Genomic DNA, 24,386 nt, shown 5'->3' with positions numbered 1-24,386 from the left:
CAACGTTCTCTTTTACCAGATAGGCAGCTCGCTTGTTTGAGGACTACATTCATTCCAAGGTCCTGTACGTGCAAGACAGCAATGAGGCACCTTAGTTTTTACCATATGCTCAGGCATCAGGAGGACAGCAGCACCTGCAGGCTTCTCAGCCGTGAGGCGTGAGCAGCCTGAGTGTTGGCAAAGGCAGCTGAACGAGCTACACCTCTGTGTTGTAGAGGAAGATGAGAACGCGATATGCTGCAAGTGGCAGAGGGAAGGAGGTAAAGAACAGGATATACAGTTATGGAGGTGGGGAGAAGAGAAAAAGGAAAAAAAAAAAATTGAACTTCACTCACATGCTCTGCAGAGCCTGGGCCTTGTCCCACCTGATCAGACTGTGGCAGGTCTTCCCCTTCCACAAAGAGCTGCAACAGCTGGATATACAAATCAAGTGCCACATAGAGAAAGGTTTGCTCTCTGCTGAACAGCTCTTGGTGAAAGCAGGGGGTGAGGCTGGAGGAAATCACACACAGTAGTATCTAGTCAGCACTGGTTTCATGTTATACTCAAATAGGAAAAACACAGGACAGTACAGCTAGCGCTCTCACTGCCAACCGTTTTTACAAGTTCTGTTGAGTGCAGGAGCACGGCAAGCCAGGTCACTCCAGTGCCAAGGGCAAGAAGGCAACCATGGACCCTTTTGTTCGGAGCACAAAGCTTGCAAGGAAACTTCTGGCAAGAGAACTGCTTAAACAGCAGTCCTGCTGTGATTGATTTCTCCTGCACAACTAATGTAAGAGCTCATCTCACTTACAGACTAGCTGTACAACTACTTTCATATCAGCTGCTGTACATGCAAACTACCAACCACATCCTTCCTCCCAAACAAATTCCTTCTGAAACCAGCGGGACGTTACCTGTAGAACGCAATAGGCAAGAGCCGGATGTGTCGGTCCGATGCTGCACTGCGCAGAACACAGTATTTCCTAGGGACTGCAATAACCAGGAAGAATTAAGCATCTTTAGTGGTCCTCATGTCACTTCATGTACCTTTATAGCAGCATAGGGACAATAGTTTCCTCCCAGCCAACAATAAAACCCAATGCTTGGGTGTGCTGAACCCCTAGAGAGGAAAGCTGTTCCCTCTTAGACTCTCTACCAGGTGAAACAGTACTGAGTTTCAGTCATTCCCAGTTATCAGCTTCTGCGGGGCATAAGTAGTGTGTTCCTACCTTTTACTAAAAATTGTTGTTCTCTGCTGCTTACAAGGACCCATCGGTTCCTTCATATGAGTACACTTCTTATATCAAAGGGAGAAACCATTGCCACTCTGCACTGAACCTTTCCACCCCTTGGAGGCAGAACTTACTCACCTTTTTCTCCTGAAGGAAAGAGAGGCAGCCAGGACACGCCTCTCTCTTCCAGGCAGCGCAAGATCTCCAGGGACCATTCCAAAGACTTCTGAAAATCCACTCCTTCCTGGGTGTCAGAAAGGGCACGTATAGTTTGTCTTCGGTTTTAGTTACATCAAAGCAGAAAGGAATCCCCCACGAGATCATGTAAATGAAATGCTCTGTTAATGGGCCTTTAAGAATTTAGCCCAAGTCTTTCCCTTCTCCTGATGGTCTGGATTCTTACCTGGGCAATTAGGCATTAGTGCAATACCAGAGGCTTTGCCCTCACCAAGGCCACAACAGGGCTGCAGTCAGGAATGATTTGTGAAAGAGGGAGAAGCAGTATCAGCGAGCTACCAGCTCGTCCCCACACACTTCCCAACTCACAGAGCCGCTGCAATTCCTGTGCTCACCTCATCCTCCTGCTCTCTGTAGTAGACTCTTTTCCCTCTCATCCTATCTAATGATAGGATGTCTTGGGTTTGAGTGGAGCGGAGGGGGGGGGGTTTGCATTCTTCATTTTAATTGGAATAACCTCCCAAATCTGTTTGCTCAAGATCTTTCCTCAGTGACTCTTTGGAGGAGGTTGGAGGAAGTAAGATCATGAGACTATGAGACTGTTTTTCACTTGAAGCTACTCCCTGATCCCATCTGTAAGGTGAATGCATAAATGCTTGCATGACACCGTTGAGAAAACAGCAAGGGGATAGAAACAAGCATCCATGGGCAGGAGGACGCTTAGGGCAGACAGCTGCTGAAAGCAATTTGTCAAATCATCTTTGCTCCTCTGTTTAATAGTGTTAAATTATCTGGAAAACAATGGTCCTCCTTGTCTGGGACCCCCCCCCTTCTCCTGTGAAATACTATGCATGTTTCCAGTCTGAGAAATACCTTATAACAAATGTGAAATGCTACACAAAAGCCAAGATATATGAGTTCAAGCACTAGCTGAGAGATGTAAAGTCGGAACAGGAAACTGAAAATAGTGAGTCATTCAGAAAGACAAATAAAAGCTACCATAGTAAAGGGGGAGATAACATCAGTTAAAAGAGAATACAGGTTTAATCTGATATGAACAGAAGGGCTTTCACCAGGCTCTGTCTGGGATGTTGCTGATCTCTTCCTTCTGGCTGAACAACTAACCAGCCTTCAGAGTAGTGGCACAAAGCCTTTTCAGGCAGCAAGCTAAGCTGATCAGACACATTTAGTGTCATGAGAATTCCCTAAGGGCTGAATTTACCTTTGGTGCTATTTTTGCGGAGATGAGATCCATGAGTGAGAAGAATAGCAGAGAAACCAGAAGCTGCAAGGGAAAAAGACAGCCTGTTAGTTGTATCTGCAGTGATGACTCAGAACTTTCACTTTCCAATCAGGAAATAACGTTTCACCAAGCGTGTTCCCAGAATTGACCTGGATAAACTACAAGCACTGTTCTTCCCAGGTGAAGACAGCGTATTCGAAGAGGATCGACTGGAACCTGACATGGTTCATTGCTTCTAAGGCTAAATTCCCCATTAAATTCACTGTTCTTGAAGCAAGGCTTACTGCAGTCAGCAACTGAAGCAACAGATGATAACCTCCCCCAAATACAGGGGAAACCAAGAGAACTGCCACAGATGTAAAGCTGGAGGAAAGTTAGTGTTGGTCCACAGCTGGCCTGTCACAAGCGGATGCTGTGCAGCCTCCCATCTCAGGAAGTGCACCATATCCTGTCCTACCATACATTTGTTATTGCTTTTCTGGATGTCCACCACTCACAGCAAAGGATGCAGTAATTTTGTGACCCTGGGAAGTTAAAAGTAACGTTGTTTCTTTGTGCTACTAACCCAGTTGTAAAGCTAAACCTCCTTTCTTTTCCCATCTCCCTCTGAGACAGAAGAGGGCAGAACTTGCTGGCTGGCTCTGCGTACAGTTGGTCTGCTGGCATACACACGGCAGTTAAGTTGAGGGGGGAACGGCAGTGAGAGACCTTTCGCTTCAGCTGGAAGTTTCCAGACGGCTGCATGTGGACATATCAAAGGACGAGGCTCCCTGGACTTAGCTACAGGGTCTCATTCCCCGAGTAGCTGGTGCCATGACACTCCTCCTTCTTCTGACACACTGCCCTTTAAAGGTGTCGCTCACCTGAAGTAATTCAGCATCTGGCCTCCCACTAGTCTTGTGCATGGGACCAGGTTCTCTCCACGCAAAGATCTGTGCAATTCCACTGAAACTGGAGCAGTAGCCAAGAGGTCCAATCTGAGGCCTAAAAACCAGGCAGCTCGTACGATCTGCTGGGCACCCACGTACACTTAGCCCTCCCACTAGTCTCTCATTCTTCCTGTTGTCCTCCTCCTCTTTTAAGGCATATTTTTGAGGCAGAAATTGTTTTTATTCCACATGTACTAAATGCTCGCATCAACTCAGTCAGACTGATTTCTAACTAGCAGTTCTTGGCCCTAGACCAGTATAAACAATTCATGAGGAATCAATCGAACAGCAAGAGGGGCAGCTACCGTAACTGCTGCCTGCGGGAATTAAAATTTAGAACAACTAGGAATACGACACAGGTTCCGCATAGACATGATTTTTCTGCGAATTTCTCAGTAAAAGGGAGCTCCCCACACTGAGCACCAATCCCAACTATCCCCTGGAAGATCATTACTCAGCACTGCCAGGGCAGCAGCCTCACTTCCTTCTCAGCACAATACTTCAGAGAATTCCTGTGCACAGAGGGCACCAAGCCATGGCAACATGACAGAGGCATTTCCTGGAACAGACCTGGGCAAACCCTCAGATGTGTTCCTGCGATTCCCAGCACATCCTCCTTGAGCCACCAGCAAGATGCCCCAACAGGGTTTAGAAGGCATAAGGTAGTTGTTTCTCACTTAAGAACGTTCTTCTGCTTCTTAAGTGCAGAGAACAGCAAACATTTTAAATGTGCCCAGTCTTGCCTGCTCTTTGTCAGTCCCCAGCCTCTTCAGTGCATCTCTCTCTCTTCCATGTGCTGAGCGCTGTTGAACGGTAAAATGGAGGAAGGCAGCAGAAATCCAGGGTGGGCCAGAGACAGGGAAAACTGCTTCTGAAGAAAGGAAGCTGGGAAATAAAACCAGCATGTAAGAGTTTTGGAGAAAGAATCACAGCTGTGAACGAAGAGGGAAATCAGGGGCTCTGGTAGAGGGTATAAGTTTGTGGTAGGGACAAAAAACAAACCTTTTCCCTAACCTTTTTTCTGAAGTTGAATGCTACAAGACAGTTTAAAAATAAACAAAAAACCCTCAAAATCAAAAAAGTCAAAACAAAAAAAACCACAGAGAGTCCCACAACTGTAATTAGAAGTTGGGTAGGTAGTTAACTGTATGCACTAATACAGAAGCACATGATTATTGGCTGCTATAGCCTGCAAGGAGGTTCTTACACGAAATCCTCGGCTTTTGGAGAAAAACTGCAGGATGCTGAACAGACAGAAGACCTACCATATGGGAAACAGCAGATAAAGAGGGACTCAAAGCACAGAAGCAGTCAGTAGTTTTAAGAGACCAGACATTCACCAAATGCAGAGAATGAAGGGTGCGGCAGCTTGAGCGAATGACTCAACATTGTCCTAAAGGCTATTTCCAGTGTTTTACTAACAAGGACTCTGCCTTCCAATCTCCTTTAAAAAGGATTCTCTTTTCCTTATGGTGAAACACTCTGACCCATATTACACAGACAGTCAGACTAAATAATTATAATGATCCATTTTTGAGTTAGAGGGGAAAAAAAAAAACTCTACAAAGGAATCTGCATATAGCTGTCCTACAAGCTTCCGTCCATATTAGTATTTCACACTGCCTGTTGAAACCTGGTCTTGCCTCAGAGAGCAGCCTTCCTGGGTGCTGATCTGTCAGAGCCAGGCTAAATCCGAGCAGGCTCTCCTGCTTACAGATTCTTGTTAAGGTTTCTCATACACACCTTGTAGCTGAGCACCAGCATTCCCTCAGTCTCTCCAACTCTTCTGCAAGCGGAGCTCCAAAGAGCCTCCTCCACTGAGAGCAAAGGACTGGCTCCAACCTTGGCCACCACAGCTATGAAGAGAGCCAGATGGCGGCAGCATTAGTGGTGGCAGCACAGGGGACAAAACACGGCTTTAAAAATTACTACCCCACGCTCCATTGTTTGCATAAAATAAAGTTAAAAACAAGCGTTTTTAACCGGTATTGAATTTTAATCTAGCACTTGGAATAAACAAAGATGAAATATGAACAGTTACCGCTGCAGAGAAAAGGACAACGGGGCACTTGGTTTGACACGTTGTCAGAACGTCATTGACCCCTTCTGCTGATTCTTCACAGTCCAAGCCGGCATTCAGCAGGCCCTGGAAGAGGGTGAATTACAACATGACCACACACACCCAATGTATTCGCTGCTTTGAGGTACCTTGCAAAGCTATATGTAAACTAACCAAAGATAACTGTAGGGGTCAGCATGGCTCTGCGAAAGACATGCATGCCCAACAGCTGCTCTTTCTCTCATCAGCTTTGCTGTACTACCTTAAAGGTAACCTCTTCCACGTCCCTCCTGCTACTTCTCTTCACATTGCGGGATCACTGCTCTTTGGTTTCAAATTTGCACCAGTTCTCAGAACAACTGTACAAATGGCACATCTCATTTCTAATAGCATATAATCAGGCTACCCGCTTAAAAAAACCCAAAAAACTCCCTACTGTCCAGCATGGAAAATAAAGCAGAATGACAAAAGCAGCAGTTACCCTGAAGAAGTGAGCAGTGATATCATAGGAGAGCGCATACCCTCTGGAACAGACGTTCTTCTGTGGCAAAAGGAGGAGAGAAAAAAGTTCATTCCTTCCCTTTTGAATTAGGATTTCTTTAAACATTTTGGATGCCCTGCACAACAGGACTCAGAGAGCACAAAGTTACCCTCTGAGGTCCTGGGGATTTATTCTGATTAGAGAAACTTCATTTCTATATGAAGCAATAGCACTGACTAGATAGTGCCGTACAGTCCCAGCACTAGGAAAGCACTTCAGATGGTCCTGCTTACCACACACTGCAAATGGCAAAAGCAATTTGATTAACAGTCTTTGAATCAATAGAGGTTTCTGGGTGTGCCTAATGCAACAGTGCAAAAGGGCTTGGAAAGGCCATCAATCAAAAAGGATAAATAGAAACGATGGAAACGATCTTCAGAGCGCAAAACAGTGATGGACCTGTAAGTCAACTGTTCTACCCTCAAGAAGCCCTAGGGATGTTTCAAAACTTTTCTTTAGCATATGTGACACAGGACAATGATTTCTCTTGTGCCAGGGCATTAAACCAAAGAGCTCAAGCTCAGTTCATCGCTCCTAGATCTCCACAGGAGTGTTGCAGGTTTCTCTCTAACCCAACATCAGCAAAGCCCACCAGGGCACACGAGGCCTTTTTCCGAAGGATGACGTATCCACACAAGAATATCCCCAAGGCTGCAGTAAGTGCATACACGCTGAAGATATACGCTGCCATGAACCATGTGACTAGAAAGAACCATCCTATTGCTCAAAAATCAGCTAAGCTACTACCAGGCTAGTCAATCAGTACCAGCTGATGATCCTACCCAGGCCAGGACCTTGCGCACACCCACCTCCAGCCAGCAATATGCTGGTTGGCTCCACCATTGATTTTTCTGCGCTATTCTCCAAGGATTCTCCTTGGATAGCATAAAATGCCCATTACAATTACAAATGCATGAACCCAGAAGTCATCTCAGAGCAGACAGAGCGCCACAGAGACATCTACATAGCCAGGGGCTGAAAAGACTCAAGTATTATGACTTGAACCTCCTTATCACATAGGTCTCTGTTCTGATAGAAGCTAAGTTTCTGTTTCAAGTTTGGCTGCATCTTAACTCTTGTCCTAATCTCACATTTAAGGTCTTTATCTAGAGCATTTACCAACAAGAGATTACTGTTTAGCTAACTGTACGTACCAGCTCCAAGTTTACAAAATGAAAGAAATCTTCACAGTCCAACATTGTTTTCTTTCCTTTTCGACGAGTCAGGATCAGAGCAGATGCAGGGAGCCCTACCAGAAGCCTTATGCAGGAAAAAACAGACAAACAAATAACAAGAACAAACAAACAAAGTCAAAGTTGCAGTCAAAAAGAGAATAAACCTTCACACTCTCAGATCACGTAACTTGATTTTCAGGGGAGTTTGAGAGCATGTCAGGTTTCAAATATGTTGATAGAAACCACACCAGGAATTTTTTCCAGTTGCCCATTCATTTCAATGGGACATACAGACCATTCTCAAAGACATTAACAATAGTTCAAAAATGAAAGCATACATTTAGATTAGAGAAGCAACTAGAGTATTTTAACAGTGGTTAACACAAGTGGTGGGATTAAGAGTGTTGCTGCCTGTAAACAGTTCAGGAAGACGTGGTGTTCTTGAAATTCAGTCTACTGCCAGGCCAACTTTTAGCCCAATATAGCACAGTGAACAGGAGCTTAAGCATGCAAGTGCTAGCGAATAAACACCTCTTACAAAATATTGCAAACTCTTTTTATCATGATATCTATAGTGTCATTTTCTGCTCACTAGGGAATCACAGGAGAGGCTATCCGACTGCACAAGTACACAACATAATTCCTTTGAATAGCAGTTTTGTCCAAGTTATTCACAGCCATTCGGATCTGTACTTACCTTCTCTGCAGCAGCAGTTCCTGCTGCCTCCGTAACTGTTCACCCAGAGCAGAACCATGTTCTCTGTCTTTTAATCTTTCCTGGAAAGCCCTAAACAGGAAGTGTCTCCTGGCATCCAGGCAGCCAGAAAGCAACTTTCTCCTGCACCCCAACTCAAACACCATTTCCTAGAAAGGGGAAAAAAAAAAAAAAGAAACAGTGTTTGTCAGAAGGATACATTAGTTTGCATTCAAACCCTCTATATTTCTCTGAAATAATGGAAAGAGATCAATAAGAAAATCTCCGTCTCTGGATTTCCATGCCACTATTCACATCTGAGAATTGAATGTTAGCATATGTACACTGAGATATTAGAAAATACTTTGTCAGGTCAAATTCAAAGATTAGACAGATGGATACACATCACAATCTGAAGTCACCTGTAGCTTGCAGAGAATGTCCGGACTGACAGACACCTTCAATTGGCCATAGCTACCCAGGTCCACCCTGAAAGAGAAACGCCAGGTGACTATCTCTGTTTGGCTGAGGAGGATAACATAGCTCAAATAAAATTAAAAGGCTTTACATGAACATTAATTAATTCATGCTCTAACATCAATGTTCCTTAAATAAGTTGCAGGTCAGACAGCAACTCTCCTCTCAACCTCCCTTCTTATATTCCAACTTAAACAACTTCCTCAGGGATGCTGATGCTAGTCTGGACAAAACAAACCTGAATACAAATTCAACTTTAAAAAAAAGACAGACAGACTAGGGACTACCTATGACTTCAACCCAAGACCCCTGTCACCTAAAGCAAGATTCTTATGCAAAGACCAATGAGTCATGCAGAGCCACCTCCCAGCTTTCACCTGCAGGCAGACCTGCGAGAAGGCAATCAGTTCTGCTCAGTAGAACAAAGGCCCGTGCAAGACAAAAGCCTACAAACGCTGGCTTGCAAGGCCATTAGCAGAACCATAGCATCTGCAGAAGCACAAGTTGTGATACAGAATACCTTTGGGAGAAATCCAGAATGGCATTGATAATAACGTCACACGCCTTTTCCAGGTCTCCATCACAGCCTCCCGAAGCAGAAGGTGCTGGAAGATACCACTGATAGATAGCCCAATAATGGAAGTCCTGTCTGCAATATAAAACGGGAGAAGTTAGGAAACCAGTCATGGCATTTTAATGGTTCCTTTCCCTTAACGTAAAGTGAAGTTCACACACCACGTCAAGTGGAAAGTCAGATACAGGCACCCACACAAGTGCAGATGTAAAAAGAGCCATCCACCAGACACCACGTGCTCTGATGTCAGCTATCTCCTGCTTCTGGAAATGGGGAGGTTTTGCAAAAAGTTATTTGGAGGAACTGTATACATAGGCCAGAGGTTATCTTGGGGAACTTCCTCAAGTGAAAAGTCACACCTCCTTTCTGGCATTGCTTGAACTGTGGGCAAAATGTGGTAGTTGATGGACATTTGTGTTCCACAGCAGCTCATTTATTTACTTTTATTGTTAACCTCCTGATCTTCAACGTTGTTTTCTAATTTCAGTGGAAAAGACTGTTGAACTACTCCCTTTCTATTAGGGCCCCTCTGCACTTACCTTTCTGAGGCAGAGAGAATATCCCTTTCAGGGTGCACTCCTAGCTCTAGCAGCAGCCACTCTCTGAAAGATAACTGGGAAAGGCAACAATTTAGATCTCTTACCTAAATAGCTAAGAGGCAGACCAACAAGACTAAGTAACTTATGCAGAACAGCCACCTTCTTCTCAACATAAAACCCACCTTACACCCGCTCCCAAACGCAACCCAGTGCCTATTAAGACAGATGAACCTGGGAGACATCAACCCAAGAAAAACGGCTCCTGTACTGTGTCCCTTGCAAGAAGTCTAACCTAAAACCCCACTGGCTTTCAAAATTTACTGAAAACAAATCAATAAAGCATCTTTCTCTCTCACACACACCCCCCCAGCCCCCTTTGACATTTCCAGATGTGACATTTCCAGATACCAGAATGAACATATGTTACTAGACATAAATGTTAAAATGAACAAGGCACTGTAGTTAGACAGACTGGTCTATCAAAGAAAAGTTATAACGCAAAGATGTTTTAGTCTTGTACTTTAAGCTAACAAAGCACATTAAATCATTCTAGTAATATGACAAACTCATCTGCACAAAGACAAACTGGTTTTATGTGAACTGGATTAAAAAAAAAAACTGTCAAATCAGATAAAACTGCAAGGACAGCATAAAGTGAATATGAGAGATATGTTAAGCTACTTCATAGCTAGACAGAGCCAAACAATCCAAGATACATAGGTGGTTCAGGGCAACACTGACATTTAGGCAAAGCACCAAAAAAAGCAAACAAGTACCTTCAGTTATTTAACTCTCATCATCACTTTGTACACATTATGATGTTGCTAGGATCACAAACAGGCTTTTTCCCTCTACAGTTCCTGACAACTTCGTTACTGAAATAGCATACCTTGTCAAGATTTTTGGTTTTGTAAATAAAGTGAAAACAAAAGCTTTCTCTCTAGTTTTCTATTTCTATCATCAACATCTACAGATAATATCGAGCACATGACCCCTTCCAATCGTCACACAAGGTTTTTAGGTATTAAGTTTTTACAAGAGCTTTCATCATTGATTAGGGAATTGTAAAGGGCAGCTCTGAAAAAAAGAAAATTATGGCGTGAACATAGTTAGGACACTGAAATAAAACTGATACCTGGAATGCTTTCTCCTTCAAGAGCTCTTGAAAGCGTGCTTGCTTCCATAAATAGAGGCTGGCTCTTTTGTAGTGTACAGAGGGGCACGACAAGGAACTCCAAACTAGTTCAGTTTCACCCTCCTCACGCATGATTCCTCGAGCTTCCAAGTTCAGCCGCGGCACAGTGTACTGCAACTAAAACCAAGGCAGAAAAACCCTGCACATTTGCATCATGAAAAAGGGCCCAGTGCAAACTCTCGTTGCGTGAAGATGCCAAATGAGCAAATACACAAAATGGTATGATATAAAGATGCATTTTTATATAGTTTTCTTTGTAACAGCTGTAGTCGCACAGACGTCTGCAATGGGAAGTTGAATCGACACTGATTTTTCTCATGAGCAATAGCAAACCTTTTTTTTCCCTTTACCTTTTTAACAAGGCTAGGAGGAAGCAAGGCACATAAATCATCACAAGAAAGGGATGAAAACTTGCAGAGAAGATAAGACACTGCTGCAGTACAAAACCTGACAGAGAAAGAGAGAATTCAGTTATCTGGTTGGTTCACTCATACCTTATCATTCATCAAAGTCCAACACCAAGCAAAAACTAATGAGCATTTAAAACTGTTTTAAGCACGATGTCCCAAACCTCTTTACTTCTGAGACTGTTTCTATTTATGGGCTCCCAAATCCAAGCATATTAACAGCTACAAAGTTTAGAACCAGAGACTAAATTAAAACTCCTGACAGCCTCCAGTCAGTCCTTTGTCCAGCAAGCAATACAGCTATTCCACATTGGGCCAACATCAGCCTGTTCCTCTGGATAGCACCTCTGCGCAGCACACACACTCCTCCGCAAGAACAGGGTAGCTTTACCAGCACCCCTCCCGGGCAAACATAACCCATCACCCAAGGAAGCAAGCACTTGGTGGATGTATGACCTCACCTCATGCAGAAGGCAAAGGACTCTTCTGTTCTGCACACTAGCAAAAGGTTCCAGTACTCGGTAATGGAAAGGATCTTTTCCAGAACAGGCTGAGAAATCCCCAAGTCAGCTTCCACTTCAGGAATTAACGATCTGTATTCACTTAAGTGGATTGCAAAAGCAGCTAGTCCTAAAATATGAGCATCATTTAGGGAAGGACCCTGCAAGCCAAACATAAGGAAAGAACTGGAGGAAGAGGTACATTTCGTTTGCAGCAAAGCAGCCTTTTTCAGAAAAATCCAAAACTACTTAAGTGGCAGAACACTGCTTCTGTGCATTGACTGAATCAGTGCAATGATATCAATTTAGAAGACAAAAGACACTGGTTTAAAAAAGAAAAAAAAAAAAAGTCCTTCCTTGAAATTGTACAGTTATTTTCGGTCAACCTACAAAAAAATCAGTGCGTATCTGTAGCACAGTAACTTGCAGCAACTAGCTCTAACTTCAGCCCAGCAGAATTTGAGACTCTCAAGGATTTTTAGTTTCTATGACAGTTAATCTACTATCAAGCCTTTTAATTTCACCCTTTCAGTATCACTGAGTGAAAGAAACAAAACCAACAGCTCTTTGGAAGAAAACCATGCACTGCTGCACCTCAGACTAGGGGTCTGCCTTTTCTTTTTAAAAAGGGGCATACAATTCAAATACACAACCTGAAAGTTTGGGAGTTGAGCATTCTACTATTCTTCTTTTAGCTCAGTTTACAATCTTGCTTATTTCAGCTTCTGTTAAAAAGTAGCTCAAAATGAATCAACCCATTACAGTAGCCCTTCCGCAGGAAAACATTCAGTTTACATTCCCTAGAGCAAGCCCAGACTATTTGCCTGAAATGAGGAGTCTCTGGAAGTCTGGTAGCTAGCAAAGTCCTTCCACAGCACAGTCCAAACAGGTACATGCCCCATGACTCAGCAGAGGGAGCTGAGATAGCCTTTAGCACACCGTAACCATAGGATTCTTGGTTAAGATGACCAACTAACCTGATGATAAATAAGCTGGCAGAGCCTGCCCAGGAGGGCAGGTAAGAGATTCCTGTGTCCACACATCATCTTCACGAACAGGGACAGGCATGATCCCTGCCTGCAGAAAGTAGAAACCACATGCTCATTTTATTGCTTATGTCATTTATATCCCCAGTACAGGAAAAGGTATTTTAGAATGGTTAAACATAATGAACCTGAGCCATGCTTGTCTGTAAATACCGGACAACTACCATTCCATTTATAGGCTCAAAGGGAGTGTCGTTTATGGAACATCTGAAGAAAGGACCCATACAAAGACACGAACATTACCAGTGCCCCACCTCAAATATTTAATAATATACAGCCAAAGAGGCGTTCTGAGACAACAGCAAGGAGAGGAGGAAGCTGCCTGGAGCACAGAGAGCTTTTTTAAGGCACAGGGCATGAGTGAGCAGAAGCAGAGCAATACACGGGAACAAAAGAAAGCAAGAACAACAAAGAATATGACAAGGTACCTGTTACAGACGGCAGGACAGGAGGGAGGGACTTTCCTACAGAGCATTCCCACAGTCCCACCCAGCTGATGGAAAACAAACCATCTTCAGAGGATACTGGATGGGGGAGGCAGGTTGAGAAATGATTTCCCAGAACACTCTTGTTCATCCCAGCTACTTTGCAATACAGGTTTTCAATACAGATTAATCTGCTCCTGTGTCACCAGGCCAACACAAAGTAAAACAGAAGGAAAGATGCACCCGTTGCCAAAGAATGCTGCGCTCTGAAGAGGCAGCTATCCAGCTCAGCAGTCATCACCATTTGGGTTCCGGGATTATAGCAGTTTATCAGCATGTTGGTATTTGCCAACAAAGGGATTCTTCCATTGAAATATGTTCACCATAACATTTACAGGTATCTGTTACATCATGAAGGAAATTATATTAATAGAGTCCTTCCAAAGAAGGTCATCACAGGTAACTCGGCAGAGGATGAGTGGTAGTGCTCCCTCACACCTCATATAGGCCCACTTAAAGGGGGGAGAGGGGAAGGGAGAAGGGAGGTGGGCCGCACTCCTCTTCCTGTGCCTCCAGCCTTAAACTTCATGCCTCAGTTATTTATATTGCATATAAAATGCATATTGCATAGGGCTGAAGGCGGAGGTGGGTGGATGTGCAAAAAGCACTCAGTATGCCAAGACGCTCCTGTGCTCCCTGTCAAAAGACAAGCATTGCCCTCCTGATCTTTAGTATCAGCAAGAAAATCATGGACAAAAAGGGGGGCGGGGCAGAGAACCTACTTCAATTCCCCACCGTACTCCACCAGCACCACTGAAAGGGCTAACTTCAGCAAAATGGTATTTATGAAAAGTTTTTATGTGCTGTCACAGAGTACAAAATATAGCCAAATGCCACCCTATTCTGAAGAGATTAGTAATAAAAGTGAAGAAGCATGCACATCACTTGCACATCAAAGTGTACTAGTTCTTAGATTACAGAAATCCAGGACAAAACAGACTGCAATTGCACGCCTGGCACGTTGGGTATGAACAAGGAGAAGTCCCTCCAGGCCCCTGGACGATAGTGGCATTACATTGCACGAGGCAGTCTGGATTTCCCTACGTTTTTACTTGCATCTTACCTGTCAGGAGGGTTAAAATAGGAAGCAGCAATTAGGTTTTGGCAGAACGATGTCAGCAGAAGATCAACAACCTGGAACAAGAGACAACACTAATTCCTCCTTCTTGGGCTATTTATCTAGATCTAGTTTCGTGCTGCACACATAAAACGTTTTCTAACATCAGAAGCAAGAGACAAACATGTTAGTGACATGCACCCCAAGTTGTACCGATCCACTGGCACTAAGAGATAGATAGTAAAGTCCACAACAACCTAGAAGCGATCACAACACACAAGTATCTAGGCAAGTCTTGTAAAGAAAGCCTAGCTCATCATAGGATTGCTCTGAGAGAACATATCCCTAGCTCTTTCCATCAGACATCCAATGACTTTCAGAAGGCTATAAGACATGTATAGTCTGTGTGGCACACTACAAGAGAGACAAATGGAAAAGTGCATTTCCCGTTTTCACTGATAGAGCAGCCTTTCACAGGTACACAAACACACTCTTACCTGGCCAGCCCCACTCGCTTCTCATCCCAAGTCAACTTCTCATCCAGATGGTACTTACACTCTGATGGCAAGCTTCCAGGTCAGGTGCAAAAATGCTAACACGGATTTGAGAATTCAAAGTAGCAGGTTCATTTTCATCACTGCTGTGACCCAAGACTCTTGAGAGTCTGTCAGATATCACTGCAATCTGTGCTGGTACATCTGCAAGAAAGTAACAGGAAGAGAACCAAGACTGCAGGCATGAAAGTAAGGAACTGGACAAAATCCACTTGGTCCGAGGATTTACAACTCTGCATCTGCATGAAAGGACTAAGAACAATTAGAGTATATATTTCACTGATTCCTTGTTTCATGCAGTATATACTCTAATTGGTCAGAGCAAGTTACGTGTTATGAAAAGCCTAATGACCAAAACTTGTTAGCTGGAATACAGTGATCATCATCATTTTAGAAGATAACGTGATTTTTTTTTTCCACCTAATACTGTTAGGAACTTGCATCAAAAATCATTTTTCACATCAGAAAGGAAATAACCTTCAAAAGGGGCTCCACGTCATCATGCTAGCAGTAGGAACCGGACTGCCAGTCTTGACAAAGACCTACTACCAAGTGATCATAAAGAAGCAGACCTGAAGTTCCAAACTCAAGCATGGGAAGTATGTCAGATATTAAAAATATATATTTATAGCTGGAAAGATTATACAGATCTGAAAGTTTACAGTCTTTGGGTAGCTGTGGCAAGTAACTTCTGCTGTTGCTTTGGCTAGGGTTAGCCATATTTTGTTAGTGCAGCTTTTGTAACAGTCACTTATGGGTAATTATAACTTGCCCTTCTCCATACCTTCATATTTAGTCTCATCCACAATCAGCACCCTTAGCTCAGCCAGTTCAGCCTTCAGCTGCTCAACAGGCTCTTCAGAACGAGTGGTCTCTATTTTTGATTCATCTAAATAAATGAGAGAGAAATGCAACACGTTATCCTTGCTTTTGTGTACTACATCAGTTTATAAAATGTATTCAGCAATCTTTGCATATATTTTCTGTAAAAGCAGTATTCATTCTCCTATATACTACAACAGAACCCAAAAACATCAACCTGCCACATACATAGCTTTGTTTTTACACTCAAAAGATGCTATTTGATTAATCATTTATAAGTTTATGCCTAGCTTAAGAAATAATTTTTTTTTTTTTTTAAAGACAAGAAACAAATAAGTCCCCCTTCAGACTTCCCTTCCTACCTACTTTAGCTCTCTGACCCTTACAGAAACATTCGCTCTCCTCAAAAGACTGGAAAATGCAGAGAAGCATTACAATGTGAATATTGTGTCATCAGCTTCTCCTCAAGACCAACAATACGTAACATCTCCAGATGTTACATGCTACTCAATTTTGGGCTTTTTTTCTGTTTAAAAGAATAAATGAAAGGAAATTCCCTTCACCACTACAAATAAAGCGTCACCAGCAACAAGCTACCACAGCACAGCCCCAGAAATCATGCAGTAGCTTGTTAGAAAAGTGACTCATACATGGGCCAAAAATAACTCAGCCATGAACAGGAGAAGTAAACAACAAGGTTAAAATGAATAATTGTTATAAAAGCACAGTAAAGCAACAAGGTGTTTGGAGACTGCTGAGTCACCTTTACGTACTAGAGTGAGTACTCTTGAACAGGACTGACCAATACGTCAACCCTGGCCTGCATCCAGTGTCTTGCACAAGAGTCCCAGGGAGCAGGGCATAAGGATCAGGCTGATCAGGATGCAGGGGATGCAGATCAGGCTGTGCCACTAGAGGTCACTGGCAAATCAAACGCTGCCGCAGAGCTCTGGCTGCCTGTTCTGGTCCTGCAGATCCTGCCACCAAGGAATTCTTCAGTCCTGCTGGTTGCCAGGACAACCCTTGACAGCCAGACTGCTGCATACCTGCTATTTACCAGCACTGCCTCGTCACACCTCTCTAGAGCTTCAGCATCTTCAGAAAGCTTCAAGCGTCTGAAGTGCCCTGAGCAGGAGTCAATTAGGGATTTATCTCTGTACTTGGACTATACTTATCACCGACGCACTCTAGAGAGGGATTGCCGCTCGCTAGCCCGACCTTTTCATTTCATATAAGGTTATGTTGAGGATGTTGCCCGCTTTAAGATGCAAGTATGTAAAAAACTCATTTGCTAAAAAATACAGAATAGCTCATTAATATATGTTACTCTCATACACACTGCCAGTAATGTGGCTACAGTGATGGGATCTGAAATTAGAGCCCCTCCTCAAACACATGTAAATTATGAACTGCAATTCCTTTATCGCTGGCTCCATTCCTAACCCCGCCTGTTTGCCCATATCTTAGTCACGCACAGTAATCCATTCTTGAAAAGAGACAATGGTCAGTTCAGACAGCAGAAGTGCCATTATGCAAGGGATCAACACACCAGCTTTATACCCTGACTAGCTGGAGCTAGTCTAGTTCAGACTGCAAATGCTGATTCACGTGGATGTATCTGAGCTAGATTTAAATCAGCTAGCTCAGGCATCGCTTGCAGCCTCAGCATAGCAGAACAGAGCTCCACAGGGACCGCAAAAATCCCACCCAAGCAGAATAGCCAAAGAAAGCCAGTATGGCAGTAGCTGTTTAATATCCCAATAAAACATAAATAACATGCACCCATTTACATATATATTCAAGATCTGTTTTTCTGTGAGGTTTTTGTGATTTTTTTTAGATTTTCAATTCAGGAGAGCCTCATTTGAAATATTAACTTTTCTTCAAATTGACGCACGAATAACTTTTTGGGGGGAGGGGGAGGGAGAAGATTGATTGTTTTTACCTTGTAAGAGTTTCTCTTTCATAGCATGACAAGCTTGTATGTAGGTGGAGTACAAGTTTGAAGGTATTTTATCAGCTCTGTAATGGGAGTGGGGGAAAAAAAGGCATTTATTCCACCACATAACCACATTCAAACTTTAGACTTACTAAATATAAGCATAAACAACAGCTATGGTATGAAATGAAATTACAGAGGTTCCAGAACACACAGAGCATGTGAAGCATTTTTTTAACCATCATCCAACACGATGGCCAGATATTTATACTCTGTGCTGTAGCAGCAAGTATTATGCACGTGTAACATACTATTCATAAGGAATAGTGTTATATACATGCACTCGTTTCTTATGTAGTACGTGACTAAGATCACACAAGTAAGTTATGTGACAGGTAACACTGACACATCTCAAATGCAGCACGTGACTGAGATCAAAGTTTGACCTCCAACACCTACTGGGAAGGCACACAAGACTAAAATATATTACACTAGGCTGCCTAAAATTCAGCTACTGCTCTTACAACTTTAATTTAAAAAAAGATCCAATCTTATTAGAGTCAGGCTGGAATTACAAGGCAGGACCAAATGCCTCATTTGTAGGCAGCGTTACAGACATTTTCTCCATGATAAGCTACAGAAGAATTACTGGATTTACAATTAAGCTGTTCCTTCAATGCAGAAAAGCACTGTTAAACATGCATACACGACAAGCTTGAGTTTTGAGAGGGGTTGTGTTCTCCAGGGGCGTTATTCCACTGTCCCATAAAAACAGCTCCTGAAGCACTAACACATTAAGTTTTATCTTCCCCTTCTTCCATGCCCTTTCCCAAAGAAAGGGGCTCTTCACAGCGGGTCTCATCTTCTTACTGAAATTTTATATTCAGCAGTATCCTCTAAAGTTTGCATAAAAATACATCTAACCTGGAGTCAGGGCTGCGTGTAATTCCTTCTAGAAAATGGTTTTAAAACAGCTAGAGGACTAATTACAGAACTGAAGACATTCACCTATACAGACAAGTAATCCCATCTATAACCTGCAAGCCACAAATGAGACCGGTCGTGAAGTCATGCCAAGTGGGTAAGCCCACACAGAAGTTTGCAAATAAGGTGTCAAAGCCTCAGATAATCTGATGTAAAACCAAATATTCTGAAGACAAAGTCCAGAAGCACAGAAAACAACATCGAGAATTCTCAATACCTCTTTAAAGAGTCTATAAAAGCCATGTGCACATCTGGGGTTTTAGGGAGCTGCAACAGAAGAGCAGGCAGGTTAGAAGTGAGTCATCTTTCTACAAACACACTACTAAAACGGGAGGATCAGAAAAACAAATACTAACCACACGTGGCCTAAGCAAAGCAGGAAGAAACCAGGAAGTATAATAAGGTCGTCTGAAAATACTGAAACAGAGGATAAAGATAACAAAACGTTAACAGTCCCAAAGCAGTAAAATGCCATTTCATTACCTCAAGAATTAGTTGGGTTCCTGCAAATAAGAAATATCGTAGTAATATGAATAGTCAGAGGAAAAAAAACAAGTTCATATTAGTCTAAAAATTATACTTTTAATTTTGCTTTTTATAATAACAGTAGACTCCTCCTGCAGGTGCACATATGCCTTCTTATCCACTACAGAAATAGCCTCAATTTAGATGACTGCTGAGGAAGTGGATAACGTGTGAAGAATTTCTCAAGTCTTCCTTTGCTCACATCTTCAATTTTTCTTCTGCTTTGTTATTTTGATTTGGACTCTACTTTCCTTTCCTTTCCTTTTTAGTCTTTTCTTTTTTTAAAGCTAAAAATACTTTTGAGAAGCACACAGTACCTGGCTTCTATCACAGACGTTGGGATCTTCCTTGTGTTTTCAAATATCTGAATGGCCTTCTCAACGTCACGAAGTGCCTGGCCCTGGGGCTAGCTCACACAAGTAACAAGGAGAGAAAGACATTGTGAGAAATCAGTGATGACAGTCATCTTTCCTGCTGGTTCTTTAGGGTTAGTAATAGTTGTCTGCGCTGTGAAGGGAAGTGACTGAATAACAAGAACTACCTGATACGCAAAGATAGAAAAACCAGGGCCTGAAATATAAGTCTGTCTTGATAAGGCTATTCTACATGACAGCTATTATGGAACAGCTCAAGTATCTGTGTACTTCTGTATCCAACTCTTACAGGGGGCAGCAGATACTCCTGTTTAACAGCCTTCCACGGGGACAATATCTTTTCTGCTCCAAATTTGTTGTACTGTTAAACCTGTTTTGTTTCATACACTTTGAATTAGGACCCATTTTCTTCACTTCCAGCCCATGCTATTAGAACCGCACTCCATGCAGAGAGACTTCAGTCCTGAGTTTTTCTTTTTCAAGCTGTACGACAACTTAAAGTGCAATAACTTGTGGCAGTTTCTTAACTGACAAACAGATCAGACACACTCGGAAGACATTAAATGAAATTTTCACTTGGGATTTTCAATTCAGAGGACTAATTTCATTGCTGTACATTCACTTACCCTCACATCAGCCTGTATTTGATATACTCCAGTTAATTGACTGCATAAGGGAGGAAACTACATGTGTTTTCTCCTATCCTCCTAATCTGCCGTACGGTTTTAGGTGATCCAAATATAGAAAGAAATGCAATTCAAAAGGAACAATAAAGCCAAATGCTCCCCTTTTGACTACTGTTATTATTCAAAGGAATCCTGACCAAGGAAAAGTATAACAGAGTACAACTGCAGCCTGTAGATTCCCTCCTCAAATCTCCTTTAAATCTGAACATTTTGAATATAACACCACCAAATAGGTGTTATGCAGTACTGAAGACAATTGAGCATGCGTTCCCATGTGGTCAAATCATTACGTGCAAATCCACACAGCGGAACGTCACCACTGTAACTGGTTGGTCTACCAGCAGGCCTAACAGTCTAGTTTCCTGCAGATCCATGCTCTGCATCTCCCCATCTCAGTAACTTCATTTTCCTTCATCATACAACACCATTAAGGTTTCTCCCCGTCCCTTAAATTCCTCAACAGAATCTTCCATTTATTTCATATATCCCACAGTAGAGGGTGGGGAAGAGGTAGCCAGCACTTCCTGGCTCTAAACAGCATGTGTTGACTGGCTTGCTAACGTAGGTGTTGCTTGGGCAGTAGCTGGCTAGTTGCTCAGTTCCTCTACAGCCTTCCTCTAGGAATACTCATCAGGGTCTGCCTGTCCTCTGTGCAGGACTGGTTTTCATGAAACATGGGAAAAGCTTCTGTATTTTTGACCTCTCCCGCCCCTCTGTCGTAAAGTTGGAGGAGATCTGGCAGCATGCTCAAACTTGGAGGGAATGGCAGAGAGGAGGACAACGAAAACCCTTTTCCACAGGAAAAGGGACAGAGCTGGTTAGAAAACCTTAAATAGAGAACCAGTACCTGCACAGATTCATTTGTGGAAGATAAATCTTCATAGAGCCCCATGTCTTCTATAGCAACCTGCGTGAGGTTATAGAGAGATGGACATTGTCACAGCCACTATTTTGACAGATTTGGAAAAAAAATTTTTTTTTTTTTTCAAAGAGACAACTTTTACTAACCTTGAGGTCAGCCAGTCTGGTTTTAGCCAGTGTGATGTACTCCAAGAGAACAGACCGATGTTTTGTTGGCACAAAAGGGGGGTACATTATATGGACCTGAAATATAAAAGTGGCAAATTTTGTTTTGGATTTTACAGGAAATGATTGTCAACTCCTGATTCGTTTTACACTCTTTTACCTCAGAGATTCCCCAAAGAAGATAACGTTATTGCCCGTTTTAAGAAAATCCAGTTTCATGGCAAATGAAACCTTTTCCCAACAAAAATCACCAAAATGCTTAAACCTAGCTGCATGAAAGGAATTCACCTTCTTGATGAGGAAATAAAAGAATCTTGTACTAGCTTCTTTCAGGGTGAAAATATTTTGAGTAATTTATCAGAAGTAATGCAATTATTGTAATAACAATAATTGCATGTTGAACCTAGTCAGAGGCACATAATGCAATTACTGTAAGAACAACAATAACATGTCGAACCTAGTCAAAGGCATGAATATGTTAAGTGAAGCAGTTCTGCTTCAGTCTTTAGAAAACAATCTCTGTTAGCTGCTTCTCACCTTCAAGTACGGGGCTGCCTCAAAGGGTACCAGCTCTGATAGGAACTCAAAAAGGAAGACCAGAGCCTTCTTGCTGCTCCCATGGTGACCCCCAGCATTCCCAAAGGAAGCCTGAAAGAGGGAAAATGACAACGCTGTCTTTCAGTGCCAACAGAATCACATCCTAGCGCTGTGTTAAACCCAGAGCAGAAATCCCAGCTGTTACAGACATCCATTTTCTATCAAGAGACTCTTTCTGGAGAAAGTCTCCAGAGGACACCTATAGAAGTTTCCACAGAAGTTTTTTCAAGTTTATTTTTCAGTTTCCAGAAACTCTGCCACGTCAAACTCCAAGTTTGTTCTGATGTGGTACAACAAGAACGCTCACAGTAGTTAAACAAGCAACACCAAAACACACCGAAGGACTGAGATTCATCAGAGAACAGCAAACATGCAGGTTTCTACGCAGCATTATCTGGGCATTATAAGGAAAAAAAGCCAGTCTAAGACCATACAAAACATAACTAGTTTACTTTTTGATATATCCTGAACACTATCAACAGAGACCTAGGTCAGATTTGCAAACTCATACAAAGCAATATACAGTATAAAGTATATATATGCTTACAACTAAAAGCTAACAACCCACTATCTGTAAGGTCAGTAAACACACCAATTACAGCTGCACGCATGCATACGTCCACAAAATAGGAATGCTTCACATGCAATAACCCACAACTTATGCAATAACAACACTGCCAGTTATCAAGATATCAAAATACATACAAAACTACGATTATAACAGGAATTACATGTCTGCATTCCTGACCAATAACTACAGAACTCGAGATGGATTTGAAAAATGAAAGAAGGGAAGACCAGAGAAAGCCAAATATCTTCTTTGCAAACACAAAGGAAGCAACGAATATTAAACTATTCCTAATACTAAAATGATCACTTGTTACTTTTTTTTTTTTTTTTTTCATACCTGGCTGATCTTGTCTAACACTAGCCTTTACCTGTGTAAGAACACATTCCTTATGCACGTTTTTTTTGCATATTTGAAACAAAGATCACCACACCTCATTTAGTCTTACCTTAAACCATTCAGAGTAAGGCATGAACACGGCAGGGCCCTCTAGAGCAGCCTGACGAGCTATCAAGAATGCAGTGATCATATTTTCCATATCATAATTCTCAAAAGCCTTTATCAGGAGACATCTCAGTAGATCTAGAAAAATAAAACAATAACCTCAGACTTTGCGCTTGACAATTGTGCTGGAATTTTTTTTATAGTAAACGGAGACAAATATCTGACAAAACATCTGCCAGGAAAAGGAGGACACACATTGCAGCTTGGAGAACCTTTGGGACTCATTCATATCTTTTCATGCGTCAGAAAGGCACTTTCAACAGTCAGCAAATACTCTAGGATTTCAACCTCCAAGAATTGCATGGAGTCCAGCAATGAAATAATCAGTAAGACATTCAGAAGAACAGGGTTAGCTAGCAAAGGTGAGACAGAAGAACTAAGTTTCAGTAAACACTACTTCAAATGACAATGAAGCTAGTTATTGAATAACCATTCTTAGTTGTGCATTAAGTCTGAGAAGCAGTAGGGGGAAGGTTCAGCACTCATGGCACAGCTGACTTTGAATACCTGAATGGAAAGGCAGAGTTCCTGTTATTCTTTTCCCTGGGCTACAGGAATCTCAAAAAAAGCAAGTATGAACCCAACGCTACACCAGTCAGTGTGATTTCTCTGTTCAGTATCTGAGAAGCAATGAGCGCATATTAGCTTCCAAGCTTACCAAACCTACTTACCCTTGAACAGCTGCTCTGCCTCAGCCTGGCAGACTACCAGTGTGGAAACACAGGACAGCACGTGCTGCCAATTCACTTCATGAGTCTCCAGGACTTGCTGCAGCTGGCAGATTGACTCCTTTGCACTGAATGCCACAAACAGCTGGAAGACAGTGATAGCAAATCGTTTTAGCTATGACATATAGCCATCTGTAACAGTGATATACCTGTGAAGATTATCATGCACGTGCCTTTTGCATGATTTTTGAAAAAGATATCTTGCAGGCATGTTTCACACCAGCTTTCCTGGGCTATATACCTTTCTGGCTTTGAACCTGAGCTGGCTAAAATAAACAGCAATATTCCTTTCCCCCTCACCCCGCCAGAAGCGGCATCACATTCTGTAACAGTGAAAAATCCACATCTTTAATCATCTTCGTTCTCATCAAGAATCTTTGCACAAACAAAAATCCCTTTAGTACTTTTTCTTCGTGCTATGTCCTGCTAGCAACTCCTGGCAGCTGATTCACATTCTGCAACTGGAACACGCTATTTTTAAGTAATCCCATTCCTGCCAGAGAGCAACTGTAGCAAAGAAAGCAATAGAGGTTTTCAGCAATTTCACTGAATATTAGACCAATATAATAGCGTTCTTTTTGCAAAACCAGGAAGACATACTTTGCGATATAAGGTAGTAAGCAGTGAACAAGTTCTTGTAAAGGTCCACTCTCTCTGCATATGGATGGCGTCAGACACTGTACTCGGAAAGAGAAAATAGTTTGCTCTTCAGCAACAGATTTAAAAAACAAAACAGACTCCAACACACACATCACACACAAGATTCC

The 24,386-nt window shown here is 42.4% G+C and overlaps 1 protein-coding gene across 6 annotated transcripts in view; it reads right to left on the bottom strand.

Moving 5' to 3' along the window:
• FANCA (FA complementation group A) overlaps positions 1–24,386 on the bottom strand; it is a 37,328-nt gene that overhangs the window by 1,007 nt on the left and 11,935 nt on the right. For 2 of the 6 annotated variants that reach the window (XR_011143174.1, XR_011143175.1), the window contains exons 12-42: positions 24,220–24,296; positions 23,563–23,704; positions 22,836–22,969; positions 21,760–21,870; positions 21,205–21,300; positions 21,044–21,103; positions 19,454–19,542; positions 18,968–19,028; positions 18,829–18,878; positions 17,634–17,710; positions 15,651–15,755; positions 14,868–15,010; positions 14,319–14,389; positions 12,702–12,801; positions 11,686–11,885; positions 11,168–11,264; positions 10,758–10,934; positions 9,623–9,696; positions 9,030–9,158; positions 8,455–8,521; positions 8,036–8,202; positions 7,318–7,423; positions 6,104–6,163; positions 5,605–5,709; positions 5,307–5,419; positions 4,307–4,448; positions 2,614–2,676; positions 1,353–1,458; positions 897–972; positions 336–492; positions 17–237 (exon numbers count right to left, since the gene is read on the bottom strand). Coding sequence is in view for 4 of the 6 variants with exons in the window: in XM_068955513.1 (XP_068811614.1) it covers positions 336–492; positions 897–972; positions 1,353–1,458; positions 2,614–2,676; positions 4,307–4,448; positions 5,307–5,419; positions 5,605–5,709; positions 6,104–6,163; positions 7,318–7,423; positions 8,036–8,202; positions 8,455–8,521; positions 9,030–9,158; positions 9,623–9,696; positions 10,758–10,934; positions 11,168–11,264; positions 11,686–11,885; positions 12,702–12,801; positions 14,319–14,389; positions 14,868–15,010; positions 15,651–15,755; positions 17,634–17,710; positions 18,829–18,878; positions 18,968–19,028; positions 19,454–19,542; positions 21,044–21,103; positions 21,205–21,300; positions 21,760–21,870; positions 22,836–22,969; positions 23,563–23,704; positions 24,220–24,296 (3,155 nt within the window). In the remaining 2 variants the exon portion in view is untranslated. The remainder of the gene's footprint in view (positions 1–16; positions 238–335; positions 493–896; positions 973–1,352; positions 1,459–2,613; positions 2,677–4,306; positions 4,449–5,306; positions 5,420–5,604; positions 5,710–6,103; positions 6,164–7,317; positions 7,424–8,035; positions 8,203–8,454; positions 8,522–9,029; positions 9,159–9,622; positions 9,697–10,757; positions 10,935–11,167; positions 11,265–11,685; positions 11,886–12,701; positions 12,802–14,318; positions 14,390–14,867; positions 15,011–15,650; positions 15,756–17,633; positions 17,711–18,828; positions 18,879–18,967; positions 19,029–19,453; positions 19,543–21,043; positions 21,104–21,204; positions 21,301–21,759; positions 21,871–22,835; positions 22,970–23,562; positions 23,705–24,219; positions 24,297–24,386) is intronic. The other 4 variants (XM_068955513.1, XM_068955514.1, XM_068955515.1 and 1 more) reach the window with 2 other exon arrangements.

Source organism: Struthio camelus, chromosome 10, assembly GCF_040807025.1.
Source record: "Struthio camelus isolate bStrCam1 chromosome 10, bStrCam1.hap1, whole genome shotgun sequence".
NCBI classification, from domain to species: Eukaryota; Metazoa; Chordata; class Aves; order Struthioniformes; family Struthionidae; genus Struthio; species Struthio camelus.
This window is presented reverse-complemented; position numbering and strand designations above follow the sequence as displayed.